The sequence below is a fragment of the Ursus maritimus genome, unplaced genomic scaffold (genome assembly GCF_017311325.1).
Source record: "Ursus maritimus isolate PB19 unplaced genomic scaffold, ASM1731132v1 scaffold_4, whole genome shotgun sequence".
In the NCBI taxonomy this organism is placed as follows: Eukaryota; Metazoa; Chordata; class Mammalia; order Carnivora; family Ursidae; genus Ursus; species Ursus maritimus.
Genome location: NW_024426552.1, coordinates 5,534,135 through 5,558,197, shown reverse-complemented (window position 1 = coordinate 5,558,197; position 24,063 = coordinate 5,534,135). Strand labels below are relative to the sequence as shown.

The window sequence follows — 24,063 nt, the reverse complement described above, 5'->3', positions numbered from 1 at the left end:
AAGGAAGTTGGCAATGGGACTGATTGGTCCTCTAAGATGGTCGTGTGGAGAGAAACGTTTTGACCTTCATAACTTCAGATGATAGTTAAGTTACAAGAACAGATTTAATTGATTCATGGAGATAATAAAAACTAGGAAAGGAGGATGAAGGAAGAGTATTGAGAAATGCGTGACATTTAAGGGTGGGTGTCAAGGGGAGGGAAATGGCCTCGTGCCACCAGGGGGTCTGTGGTGGCTTCGGGGACAGGAGAAGTGGCCAGAAGAGAGGACAGCATTATAAAAATGGATGGCCAGGTCGCCCACTTGAGGTTCCATCATGGCACTCTTGTTCGACCCGAGATTACTCAACATTTCTGGGTTTCTAAGCCGTCTCCCTTGTCCTCAGCCCCATGATTTATTAAATGCAGGCCCTGGGGTGGGTGGGTGGGCAGGGGGCAAACGCACACTTGCTACCTTGGCTCAGAATTTACCCGGCCCGGCGAAGCTACTTTCCCTGCTTTCCTGAAGACTTGCTTACTTCTAAGTTGTGGGCTACCCGTGGGAGTTTACGGAAAGTCGTCTTCTGGATAAGAAGAGTACTGGAACATTCTCCTTTGCTCATTCAGCACCGTCGACTGAACACCTGATGGTGCAGGGACTGATCACATCATCATTCCAAACTGGAATAACTGATGTGGGGCACGCTCATTGACATAATTCTTCAGGCCTTCTGATTTTGTTTTCATAGCTGAGAAGTTTGTGCTGCCAATTTCCCTGTCTCGCTTGCTTAGCACGTGAAAGAGACACTTTCTGTATCCTCACGCTTAGCTAACACATGGCATTTCCGCGGGCTGCTTCCATGCAGGGAGGCGTGCTAGAGAGGAGATCCAGCTGCTTTTTCCCTGGGACCTTACAAGGGGTGATAGATCATTCCAGCCATCATATATGAAAATTAAGCCATGGCCCCAAATTATATGGATGAGTTCCTGAATCAAATGAAACTTAAGATTTTGTGGCTCGAATCTCTGCCTGGGAAGGTCGATGTCTCGGCACACCTGCGGGTCCCTTACCGTGAGACTCCCAGCACCACCAGACTTTAGATGAATTTCCAGCTTCGCCTGACCACATAAGCAATTTCAAATCTGAACGCTCTTTGACTAAGCTGACCCGAGAGAACACAATGAAACCAGTGCCTGTTACTAGACAATGGGCTTTACGCATTGCAGAGAAGAGCCTGGAGCTTGTCCACAGGTCCTAGAGGAATTTTATATCAGCGAGGAGGTTAGGCGAGGGAGTCCCTTTACACGCAACAAATTACAGGGTGTGGGTGTCCTCATTTATCTTCCCATGTTCTACATTCAACCTATGAAATCATTTCAAAGAGAAGGCGGAGAGATGAGCAAGAGAAACATACAGAGCTCACACTGCCCCTCTGGTGTTTACTCGGCCACATAGGCGGCAATCTCAAAGCCTCGCAAGAGGTGACAGCATCCAGTCTTCTGACTTCAAGTCAAATTACAGAAGCTCAGAGAGGAAACATAGTCCCTCTTTCCAGTAATTTATACTCTCTTCCTAATTCCATGTGAGCAAAACCCCAAAATAATGGGCGGTATTTTCAAGTGTAAGAAATGTATTAGTTCTCTCGCTCTTAGAATGGTATTGTTTTATTTTCAAATAGTGCCTTGTATGGGACATCTCTGTATCTCCCACTCAGTTTCCCCTGTCACCCAAAAGTGATTTAAAAAATAAAGTCTATGAAAATCTGGGCACTTGTGGTCTTGGCGATGTTTGAAGAGATGAAGAGCCATGTGGTTCGAGCGATGGATAGCCTGATTCTGGTTCACTTCACGTTATCGAGGGCGCTCTGGGACTCTGGACCCAAAACAGACATGCTGCTGCCTCGGAAGAACAGGCACCCGGGCACGCATCCTTATTTCTGGATCCATGGTGCTTTTTCATATCGTCAAAAGCAGCACAGAGACACGTAGTTGTGGAGTCAGACATCAAGTTGGTGAAAAATCTGGCTGTGCTCATCCCCATCTTTTTCTCTTGCGTTGGATCTTATGATGGTCGTTTTGGAAGGGCCTGGGAAGGTCCTGGGGCGAACCCCATTGTTCTGTGCACGGAGAGACCGTGGAAATCCCTTTCTTCTCCCTCCTGCAGACAGTTTGATCACGGCTGCAGGATTTGTACCTCCTGCAATTTATTCCATGGTGTGGAATTCACAGGCTGGGAGGACGGGGACTGCGTGGCCGCCAGCATCCACACGGGGCTGTCGCGCCCACGCATCGGTCTGTCAGGCCCAGCTGCAAATAGGCCAGGCTGGGGTTGCGCTAGAGATAAAGAGCAGATTGAGGGGAGCTGCTGGCGTTCTGGGTACCCTGCTAGTCTCTTCCTAGGTTGCTGGAGTCAGAACAGCAAATGTGCAGACAGCAATAGATGGATGAATGAGCGAATAGAAATAAAGAAGCATTTCAGATTGGAGTGGAACACAGCCTATGCTTTACTCGAGCAATGACTGCCTCTCTCTGGCGGATGGGTTCTATGTTGGGGCTGACGGGAGAATCAGGGCCTGCGCAGGGGTCCTCCGCGAATCGCTCTCTGAGTGCAGACCATGACCGCCTGTGCCTCCTCCTGTACCTTCCTTAGTATCTCTGCACTGTGACGGTAGGATTCAGCAGGTGGGAATTACCACCATGACTGAAACCAAGAAGGAACCCGCAAGAAAGTTCTGGAGCCCGCTCTGACCATTTTACATAACAATCTTACTTCAGCTCCAGAGGGGGCTGCTGTTCGAATGTTCTCCGGCAGAGACGCGGACCTCTCCGAACCGAACACATGCTCTCCCCCCATCTCCCACGCTCACTGTCTGGGCGCTCCAAGGCCTGGGTTCAACAGACTCTAGGCTTTGGAAAATGTATCACTTTAATTAGAGAATCAGTTAATAAATTAGTTCAAGTATGATTCCGCCTGAAAAAGGAAGGAAATCCTGACACCTGCTACAACATGATGACCCTTGAGGACACGATGCTCGAGGTGAGCCAGTCATAGAAAGACGAAGGCTGTCTGATTCCACCTCTAAGAGACCCCCAGAGTGGTCAGATTCACAGAGGCAGAAAGCAGATGGTGGCTGACGGTGCTGGAAGGAGAGGGGACGGGAAGTTAGTGCTTAAGAGGGACAGAGTTTCAGTTTGGAAAGATAAGAATGTCTGGATGTGGACAGTGGAGACGGTCCCATGACAGTGTGAGTGTGCCAAAGCCACTGACTGGACACTTAGAAATGACTAAGACGGTAAATTCTATGTGAAGGTATTTTACCACAATAAAAACAAAATTAGGGCGCCCTGGGTGGCTCAGCTGTTAAACGCTCTGCCTTGCTGAGGTCATGATCCCAGGGTCCTGGGATCGAGGCCACATTGGGCTCCTGCTTGCGGGAAGCCTGCTTCTCCTCTCCCACTCCCCTGCTTGTGTTCCTCTCTCGCTGTCTCTCCGCAAAAGATAAATAAAATCTTAAAAAACAACAACAACAAAGAACCAAAATTAGTTCGATTCATTCCACAAATACTTCCCGAATAACTATGCCTCTCAAGTTCTATGGCCCAGTGAGGGGACAGACAGAGGGGTCAGACAAGGTGCCTACCTTCAAAAATGCCTTACATAATCCTATGAAGATAACATGAATTTTTTGTCCCACTTTTCTTTTCTAAAATTTCCCATTTGGATCTGCTTTTGTATCTGGTCTGAGAAACAGCTTAGCTCTGTAATTATGACTTGGTAGTAATAATATTAATGAAAATAAAGGCAGCACTGGGAAGTATTAATTACCCTAACTTTTAATCTGTCATAATGACGAGGCGGACCACGTAATTGTCAGGTCACAGATCCTCAGTAGAGGCCCCGTGTCTGGCACAACAGGACTTGCTTGCTCTCCCTCAGTGGGGGATGTGAGCCGCGGGAAGAAGGGGTGGGAGGTGGGCCATAGGGTTAGGGGCGGAGGGAAGGGGGAGGCAGGGAGGAGCCTGGAGTACATGTGCGAGTCCAACAGCAAAATCAATAGGTGTTGTCCTCCGACTATCAGTTAAGGCACAATTAAGACCTCTGGGTTTTGATTTTGAGAAGTCGGCTGGCAGTTTTGTGGGAAGTCACCAAATAAACAATAATTCTAGACAATTGTGTCCCTTACCATGATTCAGATGGGTATTTTCAAATGAGGTACAAATGAGGATGTTGCTGTGGTGGAGACAACGGGAGAAAAAAAATAAAACCACTGGAAAGACCCAAGTAGGTGGGAAACAAAGGAACAGAAACCGTCCCACTGAGCACTCGCAGCTCAGTTTCTGGAAGGTGCTTGAAAGGCCTGGCTATTTACCAACTTACTGTGGGATAGGGGTGGGAGCAGAAGACAGTGTACTTTCGGATGATGCCGCTTCAGCTTGAGAGGGGGAGCCAGGACACCGAACACCATGGAGGCCGAGAGGCCGCGCTGCCTTCACTCCGCAGGAGGACCTGGAACTAGAAGAGCCGGGCGTTTAGTCACAGAGATGCGGCGACTGGGCGCTCGGGCCCACGCTGCCAACACGACCCCCGCCCCCAGCGGGCCCGGCCCCTCTCCGCGGTCAGCTCCTCAGGAACAATGCGACCCGAGAGAGAGCTCCACAGGTCCCTCAGAATCGGCATGTGGAAGCCCCCACCCCAGAAGCTCGGACTGCGACTATTTGGAGAAGCGGTCTTTTGGAGATGACCGAGCTAAATTGCGGTCGTTAGGATGGCCCTCACCGAGTAGGACTGGAGTCCTTCTGAAGAAAGGGGAACTGTGGACACAAAAACACCCAGAGAGAGAGGACAGTGTGAGGGCACAGGGAGCAGATGGCCATTGATAAGCCAAGGACAGAAGTCTGGAACAGACTCTCCTGACAGCCCTCGAGGGAACCAACTTGGCCCACACCTTGACTTTGGACTTTTCGGCCTCCAAACCATGAGACAACGCATCTCTGTGGTTGAAGCCCCTGTGTGTGGTACTCTGTTCCAGCAGCCCTAGGAACTGACCTGCCCTCTCACTGGTGAGCCCCACCAGCTCCGTCCTCAGGCATGTCCTAAGAGCCTAATTTTTAGTAAGAATCCTGCTGAGTCAGGTCAGCCAGAACCTCCCCAATATTTGATCACTCTTGACACACAAGCAGAAGTCCTGTTCCATCCATCTAGTCAGAACGCCTGCATCCCTGATGTCTCCTGTCCGTAATTTTCCACCCTAGCACCACTCCTTCCCCTCCATCCCTTGGTGTAAATTCCCACTTTCACTTGTTGTATGTGAAGGGAAGCCCAGTCTCTCTCTCTCTTACAGTGACCCCACTGAGGTGGTCCCCACACGTGTGCCTCACAGCAGTCCCCTGAAGAAAGTCTCCTTGCTGCTCTTCAACAAGTGCACACGAATAACTGTTTCTCCCACAGAACTTATACATTCAGCTCAAGTCCCTGTGTTCCCGGGAGGCATACGCCCCCTTGCAGTCCTCGTGATTCCCCGTCTCTGAACAGTTGGAGAATTTAGCTTCTTGTGCTGCTACAGAGCTTTGGCTTTGAACAGGCTGGGGACGTATGTCTTGCCTCCTGAGTGAGAGAGGAATGCGGGCAAACTTCCACAGTCATCACGGACTACTCTTCCTTGCCCGAAACACTTGGTAATGGCATTCTTTTCGGCAGAGGGGAGGTACAGAAATACTTTAAATGAGGATAGATTTTTGTACAAAGATTCACAGCTCACGAGACGCACAAACCCTCCTCTGTAAACCATCTAAGAGGCAGGACGTGGTGCTAATGGTATTAAGCATGATTTGGGAGTGAGCTTGAAGGCATTTACCCTCCCCCATCTTTCCGTTTTCCAGGCTGAAGAGGGAGGATGGAGTGAGGTAGGCAGGCTACAGGGAGAAGGAGAAGAACATTAATGTTCTACTAGATAAGCCTTGAGGATCTTGTTTGTTCCTCATTTGTCCGACTGCTCCACGTGGACGGTGGGTCCACCTGGATAGAGGTCTTCACATTCCAACCAACATACATCCCCGTGAGCCCCTGGAGGAAGCTTTGAGTCTCTTCCTGTTCCAGTAGCAACATAACTGCTCAGTAAACATTTCTGAGTTGAATGTGTGTCTCATGATCGCCCCTCTTGACTCTTCTAGGTCAAAGTGACAAAACCAGCAACCACCATGAGAGCCAACTTGGGTTGGACATCGTCTCCATTTGAAAATATAAACCTCGGACCAGTTTTTGGCATCCTGCTGATGGCAGGGGTCTAGGAAAGGGGACACGTGTAAGCTATGACACCTGAATTACTAATCGTCAGGAGCAAGGCACTGCTGTCCTGAGTACGAGGGACATTTGTGCTCAGGTTTCCTCCGTGAGGGTAACAGCCAAGACATCCACCAATCCTCAACCTGGTTCAGACCCAAGAAAGGCTCCTCCTGAACACCAAGGGTAGAGTGAACATTTGCTTGACCTTTTCATCCTAATGGATGCCCCGGATTCGCCAACACTCTCCATTCCTTCTGCAAAGCAACCACCTTGCTGGCGTTCATGCCCAACACTCCCTCTGGCCAGCTTCCTTCTAGAAGCCCAAGTGCTTGCAGCAACCACCTCGGGGCTGCTCAACAAGTCAGTCATGCTTGTTTTCCCCTTGTTTGTGACACTTATACTTGTCATGGTACGCCGATTTAATCATTACATAAACCCATGAAATATGTGAGTGCCAAGGAAAGCTGTTTCTGTGACAATTAATGGGACTTCTTCGAAAAGTTTTCTCAAAGGTAAGTTAAAAAAAAGGAAGGTTTGGCTAGGTTTGGGCTAAGACCATTGAGAAAATGATACACATGGCAAAAATCAAGACAGACAGATTTAAAAAGAAATCAAGCAAAGAGATTGTTGGCAAATGGCAGCATGCTTTACTCCACTATCAGGAAACCTAAGCTGGAAATGGCAGATGATCCATGATGGAAACTGTCATGGAACCGATGACGTAGAGATCTCTTCATCCAAAACTTAAAGAAATGAGACCATGTTATTTAATTAAAGAATGAATAGAGAATCAATCCTATTTGTATGTTTTAAGTTAAAATGCAATGTACCTTAAACACACCTTAAAGTACGTCTGTTGGTTACTGTAAACTTTAGTGACTTCTTTGCTTTATTTCCATTAACTTCTCTTGATTATATCAGATCAAAGGGCTTTCCTACATTTACTGTGTAAATCCCTGACTCCTCATACACTGATGTATGATATGTCAGTGCAATATTCCTTGTAGGGTTATTAGAATTTTATACAACAAAATATATATCAATGATGGTGGAAGATGTGAACCTGCATTCCCACTGAGGGCTTCTATTCAGCTCTACCACTTAGCTCTCTGTCCTGGGCAAATACATTAACTTCTCCAACAACTTCTCCAACTTTCTCCAACCTTGGGTCTTCTCATCTATGAAGCTGGAACAATAACTGTACCTATTTGTGGTTTTATTGCTAGGATTATGAGAGATAATTCATCTAAAGAATGTATATGGAGTTTTGCACACAGCAGGCACCAAATAAATTCTAGCTATCATTTGTAAGGACAATCTTCATTTCTTTACATTGCACACCACTAAAGGATCCTAGTTCCTTTACCTTGTGACCCAGTGTTGAACTATAAACACCAGATGCTGAGAGTTGCAGAAAACAGATGGTGTAGGGATGGTCTGTCTGGGACATATTCTTACAACATTCTTAGTCATCAAGTCATTCTGTTAATCTGCTTTTTTTTTTTTTAAGAGACAAGCAAGTTTAGATAATTTTCACGAATTCCTAGCCCTTGTTGAGTGGATTTCTGGCTTCAGATCTAATTGGCTGAAGTAAAGAATGGGCTCCAGAGAACCAGCTCTCCCATGTTTTTTCATTTGCCTACACCTCCTCCGTCGGCATTTCAGAAGCTCTTACAGCTCTCACAGCCACTTGCCACTGAGATCTCTCCTCAGATTCACAGGTGCCTTAGACCTACCATGTCCCCAAACTGAGATCACCGTCTTCCCTTCCAAACCTCCCCTCCTGTACCTGTTGTAGGAAACTGCACAGCTATGTTCAGGGTTGCAAAAGCCAGAACCTAGAATTCTTTTCCCCTTGGCACCACCCCAGAGGATTGTAAGGTTAGTGAGCCCTTTAGACCTCCACGTGACATGGTTAGTAGTGGCCTCTTCCTCTGGCTTAGTGTTCTGCAATATCAGACCACTTTTTAGATCTCTGGAAGTGGCATGCTTGTCCCACCCCAGACCTTGACACAGGATGGTCTAGGGGCTTAGCTTCCTTCTGTTTAGAATCTTTTCCTACTCTCTTTCTTTTCCTTGACAACTCTCATGCATCTGTCAGGTTCTACTAAATATTACTTCCTTGAGAAAACCTTCTCTGACCACTAGCCTAGATTAAGTCAGGGCTCCCAAGTTCTTCTTAAATACCTTCTTTTTGGGGCACATGTCAGATCCACTCAAGTATCTGTCTCCCTCCAGCAGCCTACAAGCCCCACCAGGCCCACTCTGTTCTCTACTGTATCTCCAGTGCCTGAGGCAGTATCTGGAACATTCTAAGATTTTCTAAGTGAATAGAAAAATGATTTCATCAGCTGTAATGTGGTAGGAAGAATTTTAAGATGGTGCCAAAGATTCTCTTCCTCGTGTAGTGCCGTGTGTAATTCCTTCCTGTTGAACGTGGGTGGTAACTGCACTGTGATGGATGGATTATTCCCATGATCAGGTTATGTTATGTGACAGAGGTGAAGGATTTGCATATATAATTAATGTCCTAATCAGCTGACTTTAAGTAACCAAGAGGAGTATTTGGGTGGGCCTGACCTAATCAGAGGAGCCCCTTATAAGAGGGGTCTAGAGGTCAGAGATGGAAGAATTCAGAGATTTGAAGCAGTAGAGACACCTCCCATTAGTCTTGAAGAAGTAAACTGTCCTGCTGGGGAGGGGCTATGTGACAGGGAAGGGCAGGTGGCCTCTGGGCGCCAAGGAGACCGTGCGTCCTACACATACAAGGAACCCAACCCTGCCAACAACCAGTGAGCTTGGGAGAGGACCTGACCTTGGATGAGCCCACATCCCCAGCCAACACTTGGATTTCAGCCTGAGATCCCGAGCAAGGGACCCAGCTGACCTGTCCCCGCACCCCTAACCCATGGAAATGGTGAGATAACAAATTTTTGTTATTTTAAGATGCTAAGTTGGAGGTGATCTGTTATACAGCATAAAAAGTGAGTCTGTACAGTTAAGGCTTCTAATGATGTATCTTAATGTAAAACATCAACGTCAGTGCTTTGGAAAAACTATTGCTCTGGTTTGAAGTGTAAGTCTGTCTACGTACACAGATGCTTCAGCCAACTCCATTATCGCGGTGGTCACGTCTCTGGTCTCGGCGATCAGGCACAGACAGGGGTGTGTGTGTGTGTTATGGGTGGTGTGTGTGTGTGTGTGTGTGTGTGTGTGTGTGTGTGCATGCGAGTGGTGTCGTGTGGATCCGCCGTGGTCGCTGGACACCCCCAAGCTCAACGTGGCCCTGAGCCATGCGCAGACCACGTGGTGCTGAGGGAACGCTCCACAACGGCCATCACCGGTCAAGCCATGCACACATCTCTTTTCTGTTCCCATTTCCACAAGATCCCGATATTCCTGGCCTTTGCTCTTATAAGAGTGGTATTTTCTAAACATTCTTTAAAGGAGACAAGTCCTTTAACTGTGGCATCCTGTGGGGAGCCAATACACAGGCGCAGGGGGATGTGGGGTGGCTCTTCTTGAACTACAGCGGGGGATGTGGAGCCCCCCACGGGGCACCTCTGCGGCCCCGCCTGAGCGTCACCTCAGTGCAGGGAGCTCTGAAATCCGCAGGGGGCAAGGCCTCCGGGGACACCCTGGTCTGTTGTGTTGTTGGTGCACCTGCGACCACACAGAGCCCGGCACTGCCATGTACGCAGCACCTGTCGACGCAGGGGTGGCACTCCGAGTGGGTAGGCAAGTAGACTCACAGAGCCCATTGCTTTCAAGGTGCACTGAGGTGTGGTCACACCATCCCCTTCAAGAGAATGTGTGGCTCAGGATCTGGGGGCCCCAAAGATTCAGAGACAGCCTGATGTCTGTTTACTCCTCGCTCACTCTGAGCTCTGTTTCCAGATGCGCCCGTCCCCGCCCCACCGCAAAGAGAGTGTGACTCATGGGGCGGGGGGAACAGATCCCCTGTTGCACCTCTCGCTGGCCTTCTTCCCATATAGAATGATTTACAGAGTCATGTGCCTTAGTAGTGTACTCAGCAAATATTTGAACTTAAACACAACCATCTCTATTTATACATATACAGTGTTTACTTTTGCAGAAAAGGATTGGGGCTCTAACTACCTTATGCCTGCAGGATACAAATGACAATTGGAAAGTTAATAGATTGTGTTCTGTTTGTGTTCTCTTTCCCCACGGCTTTGCTCAGATTATAGTCTCAGCAAATAAAACGGTATTAGGATTTCACAAACCCTTTAGAATTCAGATTTAGCTGGTCTTGTGTTCAAAAAAACAGAAAACCAAATCAGCAAGTAATCTTTTGCTTTCTTGCAGAAGGATAAAGGTATTGAGCAGTCCTAGGGAGAGAATCTGAAGCCTGAACAACTCTCAGGGAGCCCGAAAATACGTCCACAGACCCGAGACGATGTCTCTGGGCCCAAGAGTATGTTTATGGACCCAAGAGTATGTCCACAGATTTCAGAATCTGTCTCCTGGACCAAGAATCTTTACAGAGGCCGAGAAACTTCTTAAGGCACAGGCAACTTGTTCTCTGAGCAAACATTTCAATTGCAAATTATCCTTGGCAGATGTAAACTTTTTAAAAATGTTTTGATTTTTTTAATAATAATATTTTTTTATTATATTATGTTAGTCACCATACAGTACATCCCTGGTTTTTGATGTAAAGTTCCATGATTCATTAGTTGCGTATAACACCCAGTGCACCAGGCAATACGTGCCCTCTTTACTTTTAATTTTTGATTCGAATTCTTTATCTATTTTTAGTTACTATTTTATCCTATTTTTATGCTTTATTAGCAAGTGCTACATTTTTCCTTCTTAGTATGATCAGTGACCTAACAACACAACTTAAACTCTAGGTTTCCTGACACTGGGGTTTAGGGACCTCGCTTTAAGAAGTGCGTGGGGTACAGAGGACCAAACTCAATGCTTGGTGCCAATGCATTAATATTTTTCCCCAAGAGAATATCAAAAACACTGAAACTTCACTCTGTACCTGGATTAGTGTTTTACTGAGGCAGAACTTAATGAATGTTGGCAATCATTATTTTACTCATTGTCCATAACCTCACATCATTCAATTGAATCTGTCAGGTTAATCCAAACTTTCTGAGCTGTAAGACTTGTAGCAGAAGTTTAAAAACAGGATCTATATTCTCAGTTTGACTAAGCATTCCTTCTATGACAGCCTTTCCCTTCTTTCAGTTCGACACAAAATTGCATCCAGTCTATAACTGCTCAAATGCCTATTTACAGAAGCTTTGTAAACAGCTAAGGAAACAGTCAAAGAAACTAAGAGGCAGCCCACGGAAGGGAGAAGATATTTGCAAATGACATCACAGATAAAAGATTAGTATCCATGATCTACAAAGAACGCCTCAAACTCAATACAGGGGAAACAAATAATCAAATCAAAAAATGGGCAGAAGATATGAACAGACACTTTTCCAATGAAGACATACAAATGGCTAACAGACACATGAAAAAATGTTCAAAATCATAAGCCATCAGGGAAATTAAAATCAAAACCACATTGAGATACCACCCTATGCCAGTTAGAATGGCAAAAATTGACAAGGCAGGAAACAAGAAATGTTGAGAGGATGTGGAGAAGGGGATCCCTCCTACATTGTTGGTGGGAATGCAAGTTGGTACAGCCACTTTGGAAAACAGTGTGGGAGGTCCTCAAAAAGTTAAAAATAGAGCTACCCTATGATCCAGCCATTTGCTACTGGGTATTTACCCCAAAGATACAGAGCGTAGTGAAGAGAGAAGGCCATAAGCACCCCAATGTTCATAGCAGCATTGTCCACAATAGCTAAATTGTGGAAGGAGCCGAGATGCCCTTCAAAAGATGACTGGATTAAGAAGCTGTGGTCCATATACACAATGGAATATTACTCAGATCAAAAGAACGATTTCACAACATTTGCAGCAACATGGATGGCACTGGGGAGATAATGCTAAGTGAAATAAGTCAAGCAGAGAAGACACCATTATCTTATGGTTTCATTCATTTATGGAACATAAGAAGTAGGAAGATTGGTAGGAGAAGAAAGGGGGGGTAAACAGAAGGGGGAATGAACCATGAGAGACTGTGGACTCCGAAAAACAAACTGAGGGCTTCAGAGGGGAGGGGGGTGGGGGACTGGGATAGGCCAGTGATGAGTATTAAGGAGGGCACATATTGCATGGTGCACTGGGTGTTATACGCAAGTAATGAATCATGGAACTTTACATCAAAATCTAGGGAAGTACTGTATGGTGACTAACATAATATAATAAAAAATTATTATAAAAAATGCCTATTTACATTAGGTATTGAGTTTATAAGGTGGCTGGCACAATTCTTCACCGTCTCCAAATAGTGAATTTTTCGTGTATATCTGGGACACAAGATCATTGTGATACCAGTTTTTCTCTACTTCTTCCTAATCTCTGTTCTGCTTGTTTTTGAAAAAGCTGATGATTTATCCCAAGTCAATACTGACACTGGGTTCAGCATCACTCTTTGTGACGCACACCAGCCCACGTGGGATTCTTCACCTCCTTCCTGCGGGAACTGCTAGACCCAAGGCAGCGTCTTTCACCGTCATGGCGTCTCCAAACACCCTTGGCATTGGATGCAAAAGCAAAGAATAATTGATTGACAAATTAGATTTTAGGTCTCAGGGTCAAGCTTTGAGCAAGAACCCCATGATTCCTAAAAGTGGAGATTAAAAATTGATCCAAAATCACCAGTCAATAAGCTGTGGGGAGCCTTCCCTTCTTAATGGATTTCTGTACATTCTTCTGAAAAATGCAGGTGTCAAAATTTATGTTGCTGATCAATTTGCTCTTTAAATAATGATTCCAGTGACATTTGTGTTATTGCTCAGCAATGCAAAAGAATGTGCCACCTCCACTCTGAAGGAGTGGGGATCAAATAATCAAATATGTAGTGTCAGTAACCAACCCACTACTTGTCAAGCTGGCTGTTTGCACACATCACTTGACTCTTTAAATCTTAACCCTGTGCAGTCCGATCATGATGGCAGTTTGGTACATGAGTTCAGTTCAGAGGTTAGGTAAGTAAGGCGCCCAAAGACCCTTGGGCAGCAAGGGACAGAGCCAGCATCTAGACACGGCTTTTTGTCTACTGCATTTTTAAAAACTAAGTTATAACCACATTCACTTAGGACATAGCTTTGTAGAGCACTCCATTAATGTGTGACTTTCTAACGGCATTTCATTTTGCCCTAAGATTTCCCTAAATAATCCAATTTCTTCGAGTGGAGTTGGGTGATAATGCACATTACTGGGAAGAATTACCCGTGTGTTCTGGACAAGCTAACGCTAATGAGGCTAATTAGTGTGCACCCCAGTGAAGCAAGAAGGGCTACAGAGATGGTGAGAATAGCGTGGGAGTAGACGGATGGGAAAGGTTGGGGGTGTAAGGCTGGGCCTGCAGAGGTGAGGGCTGAGAGTAGACGGGAGACGGTATGCTCTGGGGGTCAGAGAAGCTTTGTTAGGGGACAGAAAGGCTGCAGAAAGAGTCTCTCCAGGCCTCGGAGCCCAAGTCCCCAGCTTTGCTCCCACTGGACGGACCAGTGTGTCTGATATGCCACATAGAGTTGGAGATTGCAGAAGCATCGATCGTGCCAACGGGAGGTCTAAGAATGGCTAACACCTCCCCCACTGCGCTCTGCCCAGCTTCCTGGAAAGAAGACAATAAAGCCAAAATCTGTGCAGAATTTTGGGGCACTGGTATCTCATCCCCTCCTAACTCTGGGACAGTTCTGTGCCCTGATTGGGAGAGTCCCACGTGGGTATCATTTGACATTATTTGCTCCTTCCTTTCTTAAGGTGGAGAGGGTTTGTCTCCCTATTGTTATATTTATCAGAACTTTACTTTTTAAACAGTCTCAGATATGGCACCTCAGAGTTTCCCTTAAAATAATACAAAAACAAAAACAAAAAACCCCAAACCCCAAAACCAGTTGCCGTACAGGTTTTGCAGGTTTGGGAAAGAGTCACGCAACCAAGTCTACATTGTGCGGAACAGCAAGAATTAATGGCCTGAGCCAAAGAGAGCCGTAATTTAAAATTTTACTAAATCACTATGAATTCCTCTAAGAAATTTAAAAAAAATCAATATGAAGCTTTCAAACTACAGACGTATTCCAAAGTGATTCTAAAGCTGGCATGGAATAATCTGACATAGACCGTGATGTCATCTTCCCGCGGAAGGAGGGACTCATCTGAGCCTACGCTAACAGCTGACGAGTCATGGAGATTACCTTGATGGGGTACAAAACAGGAATCACACGTTTTACGGCTCTGCGACAAAGGCATTTTTGTTTAAATAATCCTCGGCCAAAAATTTTTAAAAAGAAGAAAAATTCTAGGGGAGAGAAACGATGGACACGTTGAGCAAAGGCGACCCAGGAAGTCGATGGTCTGAACGGCGCTGGAATATTTTGGGAGGGCAGCAGGTGGTTGGCCTGGAGCAGAGCCAAGGACAGGCCGATGGAGGAACCTCGGGCTCTGGGACCCACCCTCCCAACACTAGCTTCTGCCCTGGGTGCTGTCGCTCCGGGGCGTCCCCCCACATGCCCCCTCTCTCACCATCCTCTTTGGTCCGGGTGAAGATCTGCTCACTTCTGACGCCGTCGCCGGCGCGGGTAAAGGCCAGCACCTGGATACTGTAGTTGGTGTACTTCTCCAGGCCATCCAGCTCCAGGGAAGGCTGCGTCGTGGTGACGTTTTTAATCTCGCCCAGCTCTGGAGGACAAGAGAACAGGACCTGGTGACTGGCTGGGGGTGCACCGGGCTCTCTGTCCAGCCCTGGGGCTCGCCCTCCAGCCACCACACCCTGAAATCGCTGCAAGGGGCTGTGCATGGCCTCATCCCCACGAACTGCCCCAGAACACAGGGGTCCCAACGTCGTTCTGGAAAGCAGAGTGATTCACTCCACGTTAAGTGTTAGAATCCAGCGCCGACCTCCAGGGCCCAATGTCCCCCAGCTGCCAATCAAGCGTGCCCCCCACACTCGACCCAGGGAGCTCGAGACTGCACGTCGCTCCCTCTGTGGGTGCATTTCTAATTGCTCATCAAGAAAACTTCTGCAAGTCAAGTTTTGTTTTTTGTTTAAAAAGCAAACAAGCTCTACTCTGATGTGCATGTGTTTTCAAGCGCCTAACTTCTCAGGGATCTGAACTGAGATGAGGCGGCTCAGCTAACAGTTCCTCTTACCTGGCGTGACCCCCCCGCCAGCCTCCCTACTGAAGTGACACGCTGATGTGTCAGAAATGCGGCGTTCGCTAAAAACGCTTCACTTTCCGGAGTGGGATCAGCTCACCATGTTCGAAGGTGGAGTTTATGCTCGCCCATCTTAGGCGTATCAGACAAGGCAATTTGAGAAAACTTACAGCGAGGTGTTAAAGACCTCCATGGGTGTTCTGGATTTTGAAATGAGCCACCCACAGAGCAGCAGGAGAGAGAGGGCTGAGGACCGCTCACCCCCAGACATGACCATCCTAGGCGCGCTGGCGCTGCCTGCGGGCCTGTGTGCCCAGTAACTAAGAGGATGCGGGCAGGGAGCAGGCCCAGGAGGGTTTCCTGGTTGGGTGGCTGGCTATCGGGAAGGCCACCTGTGCATACAGTCAGCAAGCTGTGGGGCTGTCAGCTTCTCCCCCTCTTGCCTCGGCGAAGACAACCTCCAGCCCCTGCATGCTCACTTAAGGGTCGGCTTCGTTCTGGGTTCACATGCTAACTCATTTAACTCACCAACCCTGTGATCTCCACGACCCATTCATGTTACAGGTAGGGAAAGTGAGGCAGGGGGAGGGTCAGTTCCTTGCCTAAGATCGCGGTGCCTAGCACAGTGGCCGAGAGCACAGCGGCCATGGAGCCACAGTGCGTGGCCTCATGTCCACAGACCACGGTCTCAGCGCCCTGTTGTGGTCGCTCGGTGAAAATGTCACGTTGGCCAGATTAAAGGAGCTTTCTCTTCCTGCCCTCTGTCTTTCTGTCCTCCTGTCCTTCGGGCATATCACACAGAAGGCCACCTGTTAATTAACAGCCACCTATTTTGTGACGGTGACGACTCTAGAATGTCTTTTTGGTTTCTGTCAGGCCGGACATAGGAGGGAAGCTGAACCTCAGACAGAGCCTGGAGCGGCCCAGGCTTGCGATGCATGGGAGGGACGGTGGGTCACAGACACTGCTACAGGCCTGAGCGTGAGCCCGAGGCCCGTCACCACCTTGCGCAGATCGTGGGCCAGTCCTGCAGCCGGATGCTGTGCCGGGGGAAAGGGGCAAGGAAGGCGGTCCCCAGAAGGTGCCTTTGGCTGGGGTCTTCTGGGGAGGCCAGCAGGGTGAAGACTACTTGGGGCCACAATTTGGACGCTTCTGCAGGTGGCTTATGAAAGTGAAAAGATGTTCACTCATATGTGGGGTTGTTGCACATTCAGAGAGTGGACAGCCATTAGGCCTGATGAGTTAGGAAGCCTCCCCTCGGAAGGGAGGGTCCACCGGTGACCACCAGAGCTCTCTGTATTACATTATCCGCTTACGATGTTCATTTTCCTGAACAGATCTAATATGGGTGGAGTGGATTAGGAAAGAAAAACTCAAATGCTAATGGGAAAAAATGTAAGTATAGATCTCATCGAGATCTTTCCAGATTTAGGGACTTCCACGCTGTACCAAAGATCTCTCTCTCTCTCTCCTTCTCTCTCTCTCTCTCTTTCTCACCCCCCTCCCCAGGGAAAGTGGGGTTCCATAGGGCTGCACACCAGCTGCTAGTTAAGAGACCTTGTCTACATCATTTGACCTCTGGGGACTTTGGGTTTTTGCATTTGTTTTGAAATTTTTATCTTTAAGAAGGGCCCCCGGGTCTCTCGCTGCTGGAGGGAGCGGACTGCAGTCTTCTGCTGCGGGAGAAGGTGATGCTGATGCGTCCGGGTAGTTCCTGGTATGACACCGTGATGGGGAGGACATGGCTGCAAGGGACAAGGCGAAGTGGACCATCCCCATCTTTTTAAAGAAAGCAACAATCAAAGCAGAATTCCATCTACTCAGGAAGCACAGTACGGATTCGAACCAGCACTTGGATGTTTACTCGTCTTGGGGTTCATATTGCTTTGATGAGCTGATTTATTCATGAACCAGGAAAGTGACTGCAGTCAAAACCCCCATTCAAGATTACCTCCCCCCCCCGAGGTTCCTAACACGGTCCGGGGGCACACTGGGCATCTTCCTGACTGGCCGATACTTGATGCTCAGCAGATAACGGAGAAAGTAGGAAAGAAAATGATGACAAAAAGCCCAATCAAAACGGCACGCTTCATTTGCCATTCTTTCGAGCTTTTGTTCTTTTTTTTATGGTTTCAGCAGGATTTCTATCATCAACCTTCTACAGCCTCCATGCGGTTATTAAAAAAAACCCACGAACTAAAGAATAATGTTCAGTTGAAATCATGAATAAAATAATATGAAATGAATATATAAAATAAATTTAGATGTATTATTTCTACCACAAACATTTTTAACTTTCTGTTTTAAAACAAATTGTTTTATGTATTCATACCCTCCCTCCTTCTCAAAGCGTCTAAGGCAAAACACAGGGGTGGAAATGGCATTTCTAAAGCACCGCCAACTGCGGCCCCACAGAAGCGAACATCCGCTCGGCACTAAAAGCCGCCTCGCTCCAGAAGCACCGAGTTATCTTGGGGAAACACAGGAGAAATGACAAAGGGCTCAGATGCAGACGGAGATGGGACTTCAAAGTGTACAATTTTTCCAGCAATTGCAGATGAATGGCCTTGTCAAGTCTTGAAAAGTATCGAGCTTTCAGATTCTGATAAAATACTCAGAAATCGCACCAACATACCGTATTCTTAGTCTCCTCTACCAGACACGTTCCCCACCTTCATCTGACCTTGTTAAGAACAAAACGTTTTCTTGTGTATGGATTTGAGGCACCTGCTAATCACAGTGGTAGTGACAATCTGTGTCCCCCCGCCTGTGAGTGTGTGTCTGTGTGAGAGCACGTATGTGTGAGTGTTGTGTGTGAGTCTGTGTGTGTCTGTGAGTGTGTACCTGGGAGCGTGAGTGCATGTGTCTGTGGGGGTTGTGTGTCAGTCTGTGTGAGTGTGTGTGTGAGTGTGTGTGAGTGTGAGAGAGTGTGTGCGGTGCTTTCTCAGGGTTCGTGGGTCCAGTCCTTTACACAGTCACGTTTTCCGTCTGTGGGAACCTCGGGGCGGCAGCCTGAGGAATTTCTGGGGAAGCATCCGGTAATCCGTGGGATCACCTGCTAGTTCAGACATGTCCCTTCTTGCAAGTAGCAGGTGAGGAGCGCGCTCCTAGCACGTTTAGGTCTCTGAGGGCTTCCGTCTCATCTTCGGAGATGAGCCGTGGAACGCCCGCCTTAGACCTTACGCACACCGCTTTGATCGTAATACACTGAGCAAAAGCACCTGTAGGAACTGTACGCATTCCCAAGCAGTCTTTATTTAAAGACTTTCACGGTTTTGAATATTCGGGTTTTGGAAGCTTTGGAAGCGTCGAGTCAAAAGAACCGTATTGACCACGTTACCTTGGTGGAGCTAAGGTGTTAACGGGCGGGATTGGCAAACGTGAGCCACGTGTGAGAATGTGGATGAAGTGGGGGAGGGGCCACCACGGATGCTGGAGGTATTTCCAGCAGGAACAAGGACAGAACGATCCAGTGCCCCACGGCGTCTAGGTGAGTATGCTCGAGTACTTAGTCCTGCCTCATTCAGGACGAGGAGGAGAAGCCACGACAAGTAAGCACACAGTGACAGAGTACCGCGTCGTGTCAACCACATGGTGCTTTTCCCAACTGTCACTGACCTACACTTTACGTCTACGGGATTTGTAAAAGCTCTTCGGAGGCCCGAGAGGGGAGAGTTGTTCCAGAATCATCCATGCAGGTCTGCCCCTGTCTGGGGCTGGCTGCGCAGGATCGGGCTGTGGCTCTATGTTCCCTAGATTCTCCTTCCGTCCCTGGTCTGGAACATCCGAGAGGGCAGGTGCTGCCTCCGCTGTGTCGAGCATGAGCCCGGCACGGAGCCGATGCTGCGCGAACGTGTCTGCCTCGGGTAAGCAGGTGAATCTCTACAGAAAGGCTCTGGGGCCGGGTGCTGTGTGAGGCGCTGTACTCAACAGCAGGAAGAACCGGGTCTGGTCCTCAGCCCTGAGAAGCCGGTCCGATTAGACATCAATAACTAAGCCTCCAAAAGCTGCTCTTTCCTTAGCAAATTAAGCTTAGTTATTTAAGCATCTTCCTGCCTTTATTCTGGCGCCAGTACTGGAGCCCCTTGCAGCCTCCCGGCCCCGTGTGTTCTGTTTACGGGGGCGGGGACAGACACCTGCCTGGCAGAGCAGACCCACGTGCTCAAACGGGGGTGGGACGATCTGGGGGTGCTGGCTCAGAGGTGAGCCTGCACTAGGAGTCCCCGCGCAGTCAGAGGGGGTGAAAGAAGCCCCAGGCAAGAGCAGAGGCACTGTCCCGGGGGCAGGGGTGCAGGAGACAGCTGGGAGGAGAGAAGGGGAGGGTGCGGGTGTGGGCCACACGGGCCTTGCGATGCAGGCAGTGAGCAGAGCTTAGCAGCTCCTCTGTGAAGGCTGCAGGGCGGGTCTGCGCCGATCCTGCTCCTGGAGCGGGGCTCCGTCTAGTTCAGGAGCACCGACCCCAGGAAAGCACCACCACACTGAGACGTATTCTCCCCAAGAAACTTCCGGCCCCAATCTCGGCGCTACCTCCGCGGGTCACACTCTCATTCAGTCTTGGCCAAACACACAGAAGGATTTTGTCCTATGCCTTGAAAGAAACAAACACACACAGAAACAAGAAGAATGAAGAGAAACAGGAGGAGGGGAAGGAGGAGAAAAATAAAACAGAAGGAGACAAAATGGAGAGTTCTGGATGGTATGGCTCCGAGAGGAGTAGCAATATTCCTGGCAAGTTGTTCCACTATTCCCCCTGAACCCTCTCGTGGGTCAACTGCAGGGACTCAGGAAGGTTCCCTGCAGAGTTTTATCAGGAAGTTGGAAGAGGTCAACCTTTAGGATACACATCACATAGAACTTTCTAGAATCAGATCGACATCTTGGTGCTGGCTGCAGAGGCTCGACATAGCTGCTCACCTAGGAAAGCACAACCATGCCTACACCCCCAAGTGCCAACCCTCGATGCCTCAAATTGCGTTTTGAGGATACACGATGTTTCTGGCAGCTCTACGCACCTGTGAGAACGCAAGATGAGAGGTCAGAACAGCACGACACGGGGAGAGTGGACAATGTCCATTGATAAAGATGCACCCTCCATACCCTGAAATCCACGTTAGGAGCGGGGATCTGGTAATCCCATCGCGTTCCCTCTGGGGCAAACTCACAGCCCTAGTTTTCATCCTCTTACCTCCGTCCATCAGGTTGGCCCAGTAAATGACTCTGAACCCCTGGAGAATTCCATTCAAGGCTTCCTTGGAAAGTGTGGACCAGGATATTGATATGCTTTCTGGTGATGTTGCTATGGCTTGGACATTTTCAGGGGGGTAACTGGGCACTGAAATTAAATAATTAGAATCTGTAATAACTGTGGGTGGCTTAAGTGGCAAAGCAACCCGAATAAGCAACATTAGCTTAACATTTCAATATGCAAGCAAAGGAAAAAAATCACAATCCACAAAATTAAGGGAGGAAAATGAATACCATGTCCCTATTCAGATAGTGTAACTCCTTAAATAATGTGAGTTCATGTGTAAGTCCTAACAGACTGCCGCAGTCTCTCTTTCCAGCTTAACTGCTTCACGTGAAAGGAGGTTGTCCCAGGACTGAGGAGCAGAGAACACTTCTGATCTTACTGCAAGAGTAAAAAGCCATTACTTCTCTGGTTTATTTCCCTATCTTGTGACTTTGTGAAGTTGCTTTTGCTTTATACGGCCCATGTCCTCCGCATGTTGTTGTATCTGGCATATAAATGGGAAGCCTAGCTGTTGAAAGGTGCTGAAAAGCAGACATTACATACCGCCCCCTCCCTGATCAGGCCCCACTTGCAAAACTGTAACATTGTGTCAGAGGAAAGAGAGTAAATGGACTGAGATGGGGGCTGTTGAAATGCTTTTCACATCGCGTTTATGCAGACCTTAAATGCCCGGGAGAAGGGACAAAATAGCAACAGAACCACACACATCACTGAAAAATGAGCATTGAGGTGAAAACCAAAAAGCATATGTAATCGTGATTGCAAAGGTCATGACGTTGGACAGAAAATCCTGGTCTTTGGGTTTCTGGTTTTCTAAGACTTCTCTCCCTATAGAAATGGTCCGAAATTATGGACGCAATTCACCGTGTGCTCCTCAAACCTATGATCACGTGGCTAACTGCACAAGAGGTCACCGCGGTGCAAATTTGGTGCCTTAAAATCTACACTTAGTGCTACAATGAAGCCCGTATCTTATCTCTGCCCCTAATGTGGGGTCTCTGGACACAGAGCTCTCTGCTTTTCAAGCACTCCTGGAACAGCCATGGGAGAAGGGGAATTAACTCTTTGTGGCCACTAGGGGGCGCTCGGTCACCGTGAGATTTGCTCCAGGAAGCCTGCTCGTTCCTTGCTCTTGATCCAAAGTGCTTGGTAATAGAAAGCAAACATAAAAAGAAAGAAGAAAGGAAGGAAGGAAGGAAGGAATAAGGGAGGGAGGGAGGAAGGAAGGGAGGAAAAGAAAGGAAGGAAGGAAGGAAGGAAGGAAGGAAGGAAGGAAGGAAGGTCCTCCTTAACACTGATTTGAAAGAAACTCTTAGGAATCAATTTCTACATTCTGGTCAGGTTTCTGGAGTCCTACGGAGAACCTTGGATGCACTCCGGAAAAGTCCAATTCTCATGCTTGGAATGAATGAGATGCGGAGAGGGAAGGGATTTGGGCTTTGCAATCAAGCTCTGTCAAGGACGGGACCCAATACGTGCAGCTTGTGAGCGGAGGGAGGCAGACTTCCCTGGAGCCCCCAGAACCCCAGGCCTGGCACCTTTGTCACTGCAGAGCCAGCAGGGGCCGGGCTGTGGGGGGCAGAGTGGCGAGCAGAGCAAACCCTTGAGGAAGGAAAGGCGCGAGAGGGGCTGCCAGAACCTACCGTCCTCGAGGGTGGTGGTGATGATTTCCTGAGAAGAAGGTCCCGTGCCGGCCCGGTTGCAGGCCTGCACCACCAGGCCGTACTGGGTGAACTTATTGAGGTTGTCCAGGGTGTAAATCTCACTGTCCCCAGTGGTGTCAATACTGATAATGTTGAATTGGAAGTTGCCCCCGGTGCTGTACTCGCGGTAACCTATTTGGTAGCCACGGATAATCCCATTTTGCAAATGTTTCTTGGGAGCCTAAAGAGGAAAAGAAAAGAAGACACTAAGGAAGGCTGGAGGAACTACAGGAGGGAAGCCAGCACCCACCCCCTCTTAGGGAAGCAGAGTAAGGTCTGAAGGTCACGGTAATAATAGCAGCAGGTGTGCTGGTGGGAGAGGAGTCAGGGGTGTACCGGCGAGCCCAGGCGCAGCCTGCTCTTGGCCGGGTGCTCCTTCTCTGGAAGTCGGAGACACCGAGTGTGTTAGTGGCACCGACCATCACACAGGGACACTGGTCTTCACACCTTCACCCGGCAGAATCTGCAGGAGCTAGAGCTGCTCTGCCAGCTTGTTCAAGGCACTGGGGAGCAGGAATGATTTTCTATAACAAGGTCCCTGCCCTCGTGGAGGTTACAATCCCATGGAATGTTCCAGAATAAAGGTGTTTCCGGTTGGCAGCTCCAGGTGAAAGGAGTCCCCCACCGACATGAAGTCACAAATCATTTTGGAATCATTTCATGGAGATTTAAACTGGGCAGGGGTGAGGCTGTAGTTAGCTACTCTCTGCTAATGACAGAGGGTCTGCCGAGTCGCAGACAGAACACTTTAGCCAATACCGTGGGTTTTTAAAAGAAACCAAACTCTTTTCAAGTATGTTATGAGAACAACACAGCAAATGCCCTGAAGTAATAAAAGTTTTGTAGAATTTCAGGCAGTCAAGAGATATGTGTCTGTGCAAATGTGTATGTATGAGTGTGTTGTCTGTGTGTGCATGTGTGTGAGTACACGTGTGTACGTACGTGTGTGTGTCTGTATTCCACTACAAACCATGGATTTAAGTTACCCAAGACCATGAAAGTCTTTCTCTGTCCCCAAAGCGCTGGCAGTCCAGTTGGAGAGAGCGAGTAAACACTTAGGAAACCAGAGAGAACCTCAGGTGTCTAAGCATCCGGCACTGGACGGCGAGGCCAGTGGGCATCCGGCACGTGGCAAACTCAGAGTGGTTGGAAGAGGCCAGCCCCGGCGGGCGTGGAAAGATGGCCTGGGTCTGGGACTGGGGCAGGGACGAGGTGGCACGTGGTACCTGCAGAAAGCAGCTGGGGGAGGCAGAGTGGCTGGAGCGGAGTGGGGGTGGTCAGCACACAGCCGTGAGGAAAGGGGGCAGGTGAACAGAGAGGGTGGGGCCACCAGGTGGGCATATTGCCAGCCCGTGGAGTCTGCACAGGAAGAAGGCAGAACGAGGCTTCGAGCAGCACTAATGCATTTCAGCAAATATTTAAGAATTGTCTGATATGCCCCCTCCCAGTGGGATTAGATGGCAGTAAAATCACATTTTTAAAAGCAAATTTCCTCATTTCCTCCTCAGATCCTAAGTCAGGATCACAGTGTGCTGGTTATGGCGTCAGGTCAAGGAGCAAGTGAAGGGGGTAGAGGCAAATGCCCATCAG

The 24,063-nt window shown here is 48.4% G+C and overlaps 1 protein-coding gene across 1 annotated transcript in view; it reads right to left on the bottom strand.

Moving 5' to 3' along the window:
* Positions 1 to 24,063, bottom strand: part of DSCAM (DS cell adhesion molecule) — a 619,423-nt gene that overhangs the window by 94,476 nt on the left and 500,884 nt on the right. The window contains exons 18-19 of the mRNA XM_040621659.1: positions 20,705 to 20,851; positions 14,887 to 15,042 (exon numbers count right to left, since the gene is read on the bottom strand). Coding sequence (XP_040477593.1) covers positions 14,887 to 15,042; positions 20,705 to 20,851 — 303 coding nt within the window. The remainder of the gene's footprint in view (positions 1 to 14,886; positions 15,043 to 20,704; positions 20,852 to 24,063) is intronic.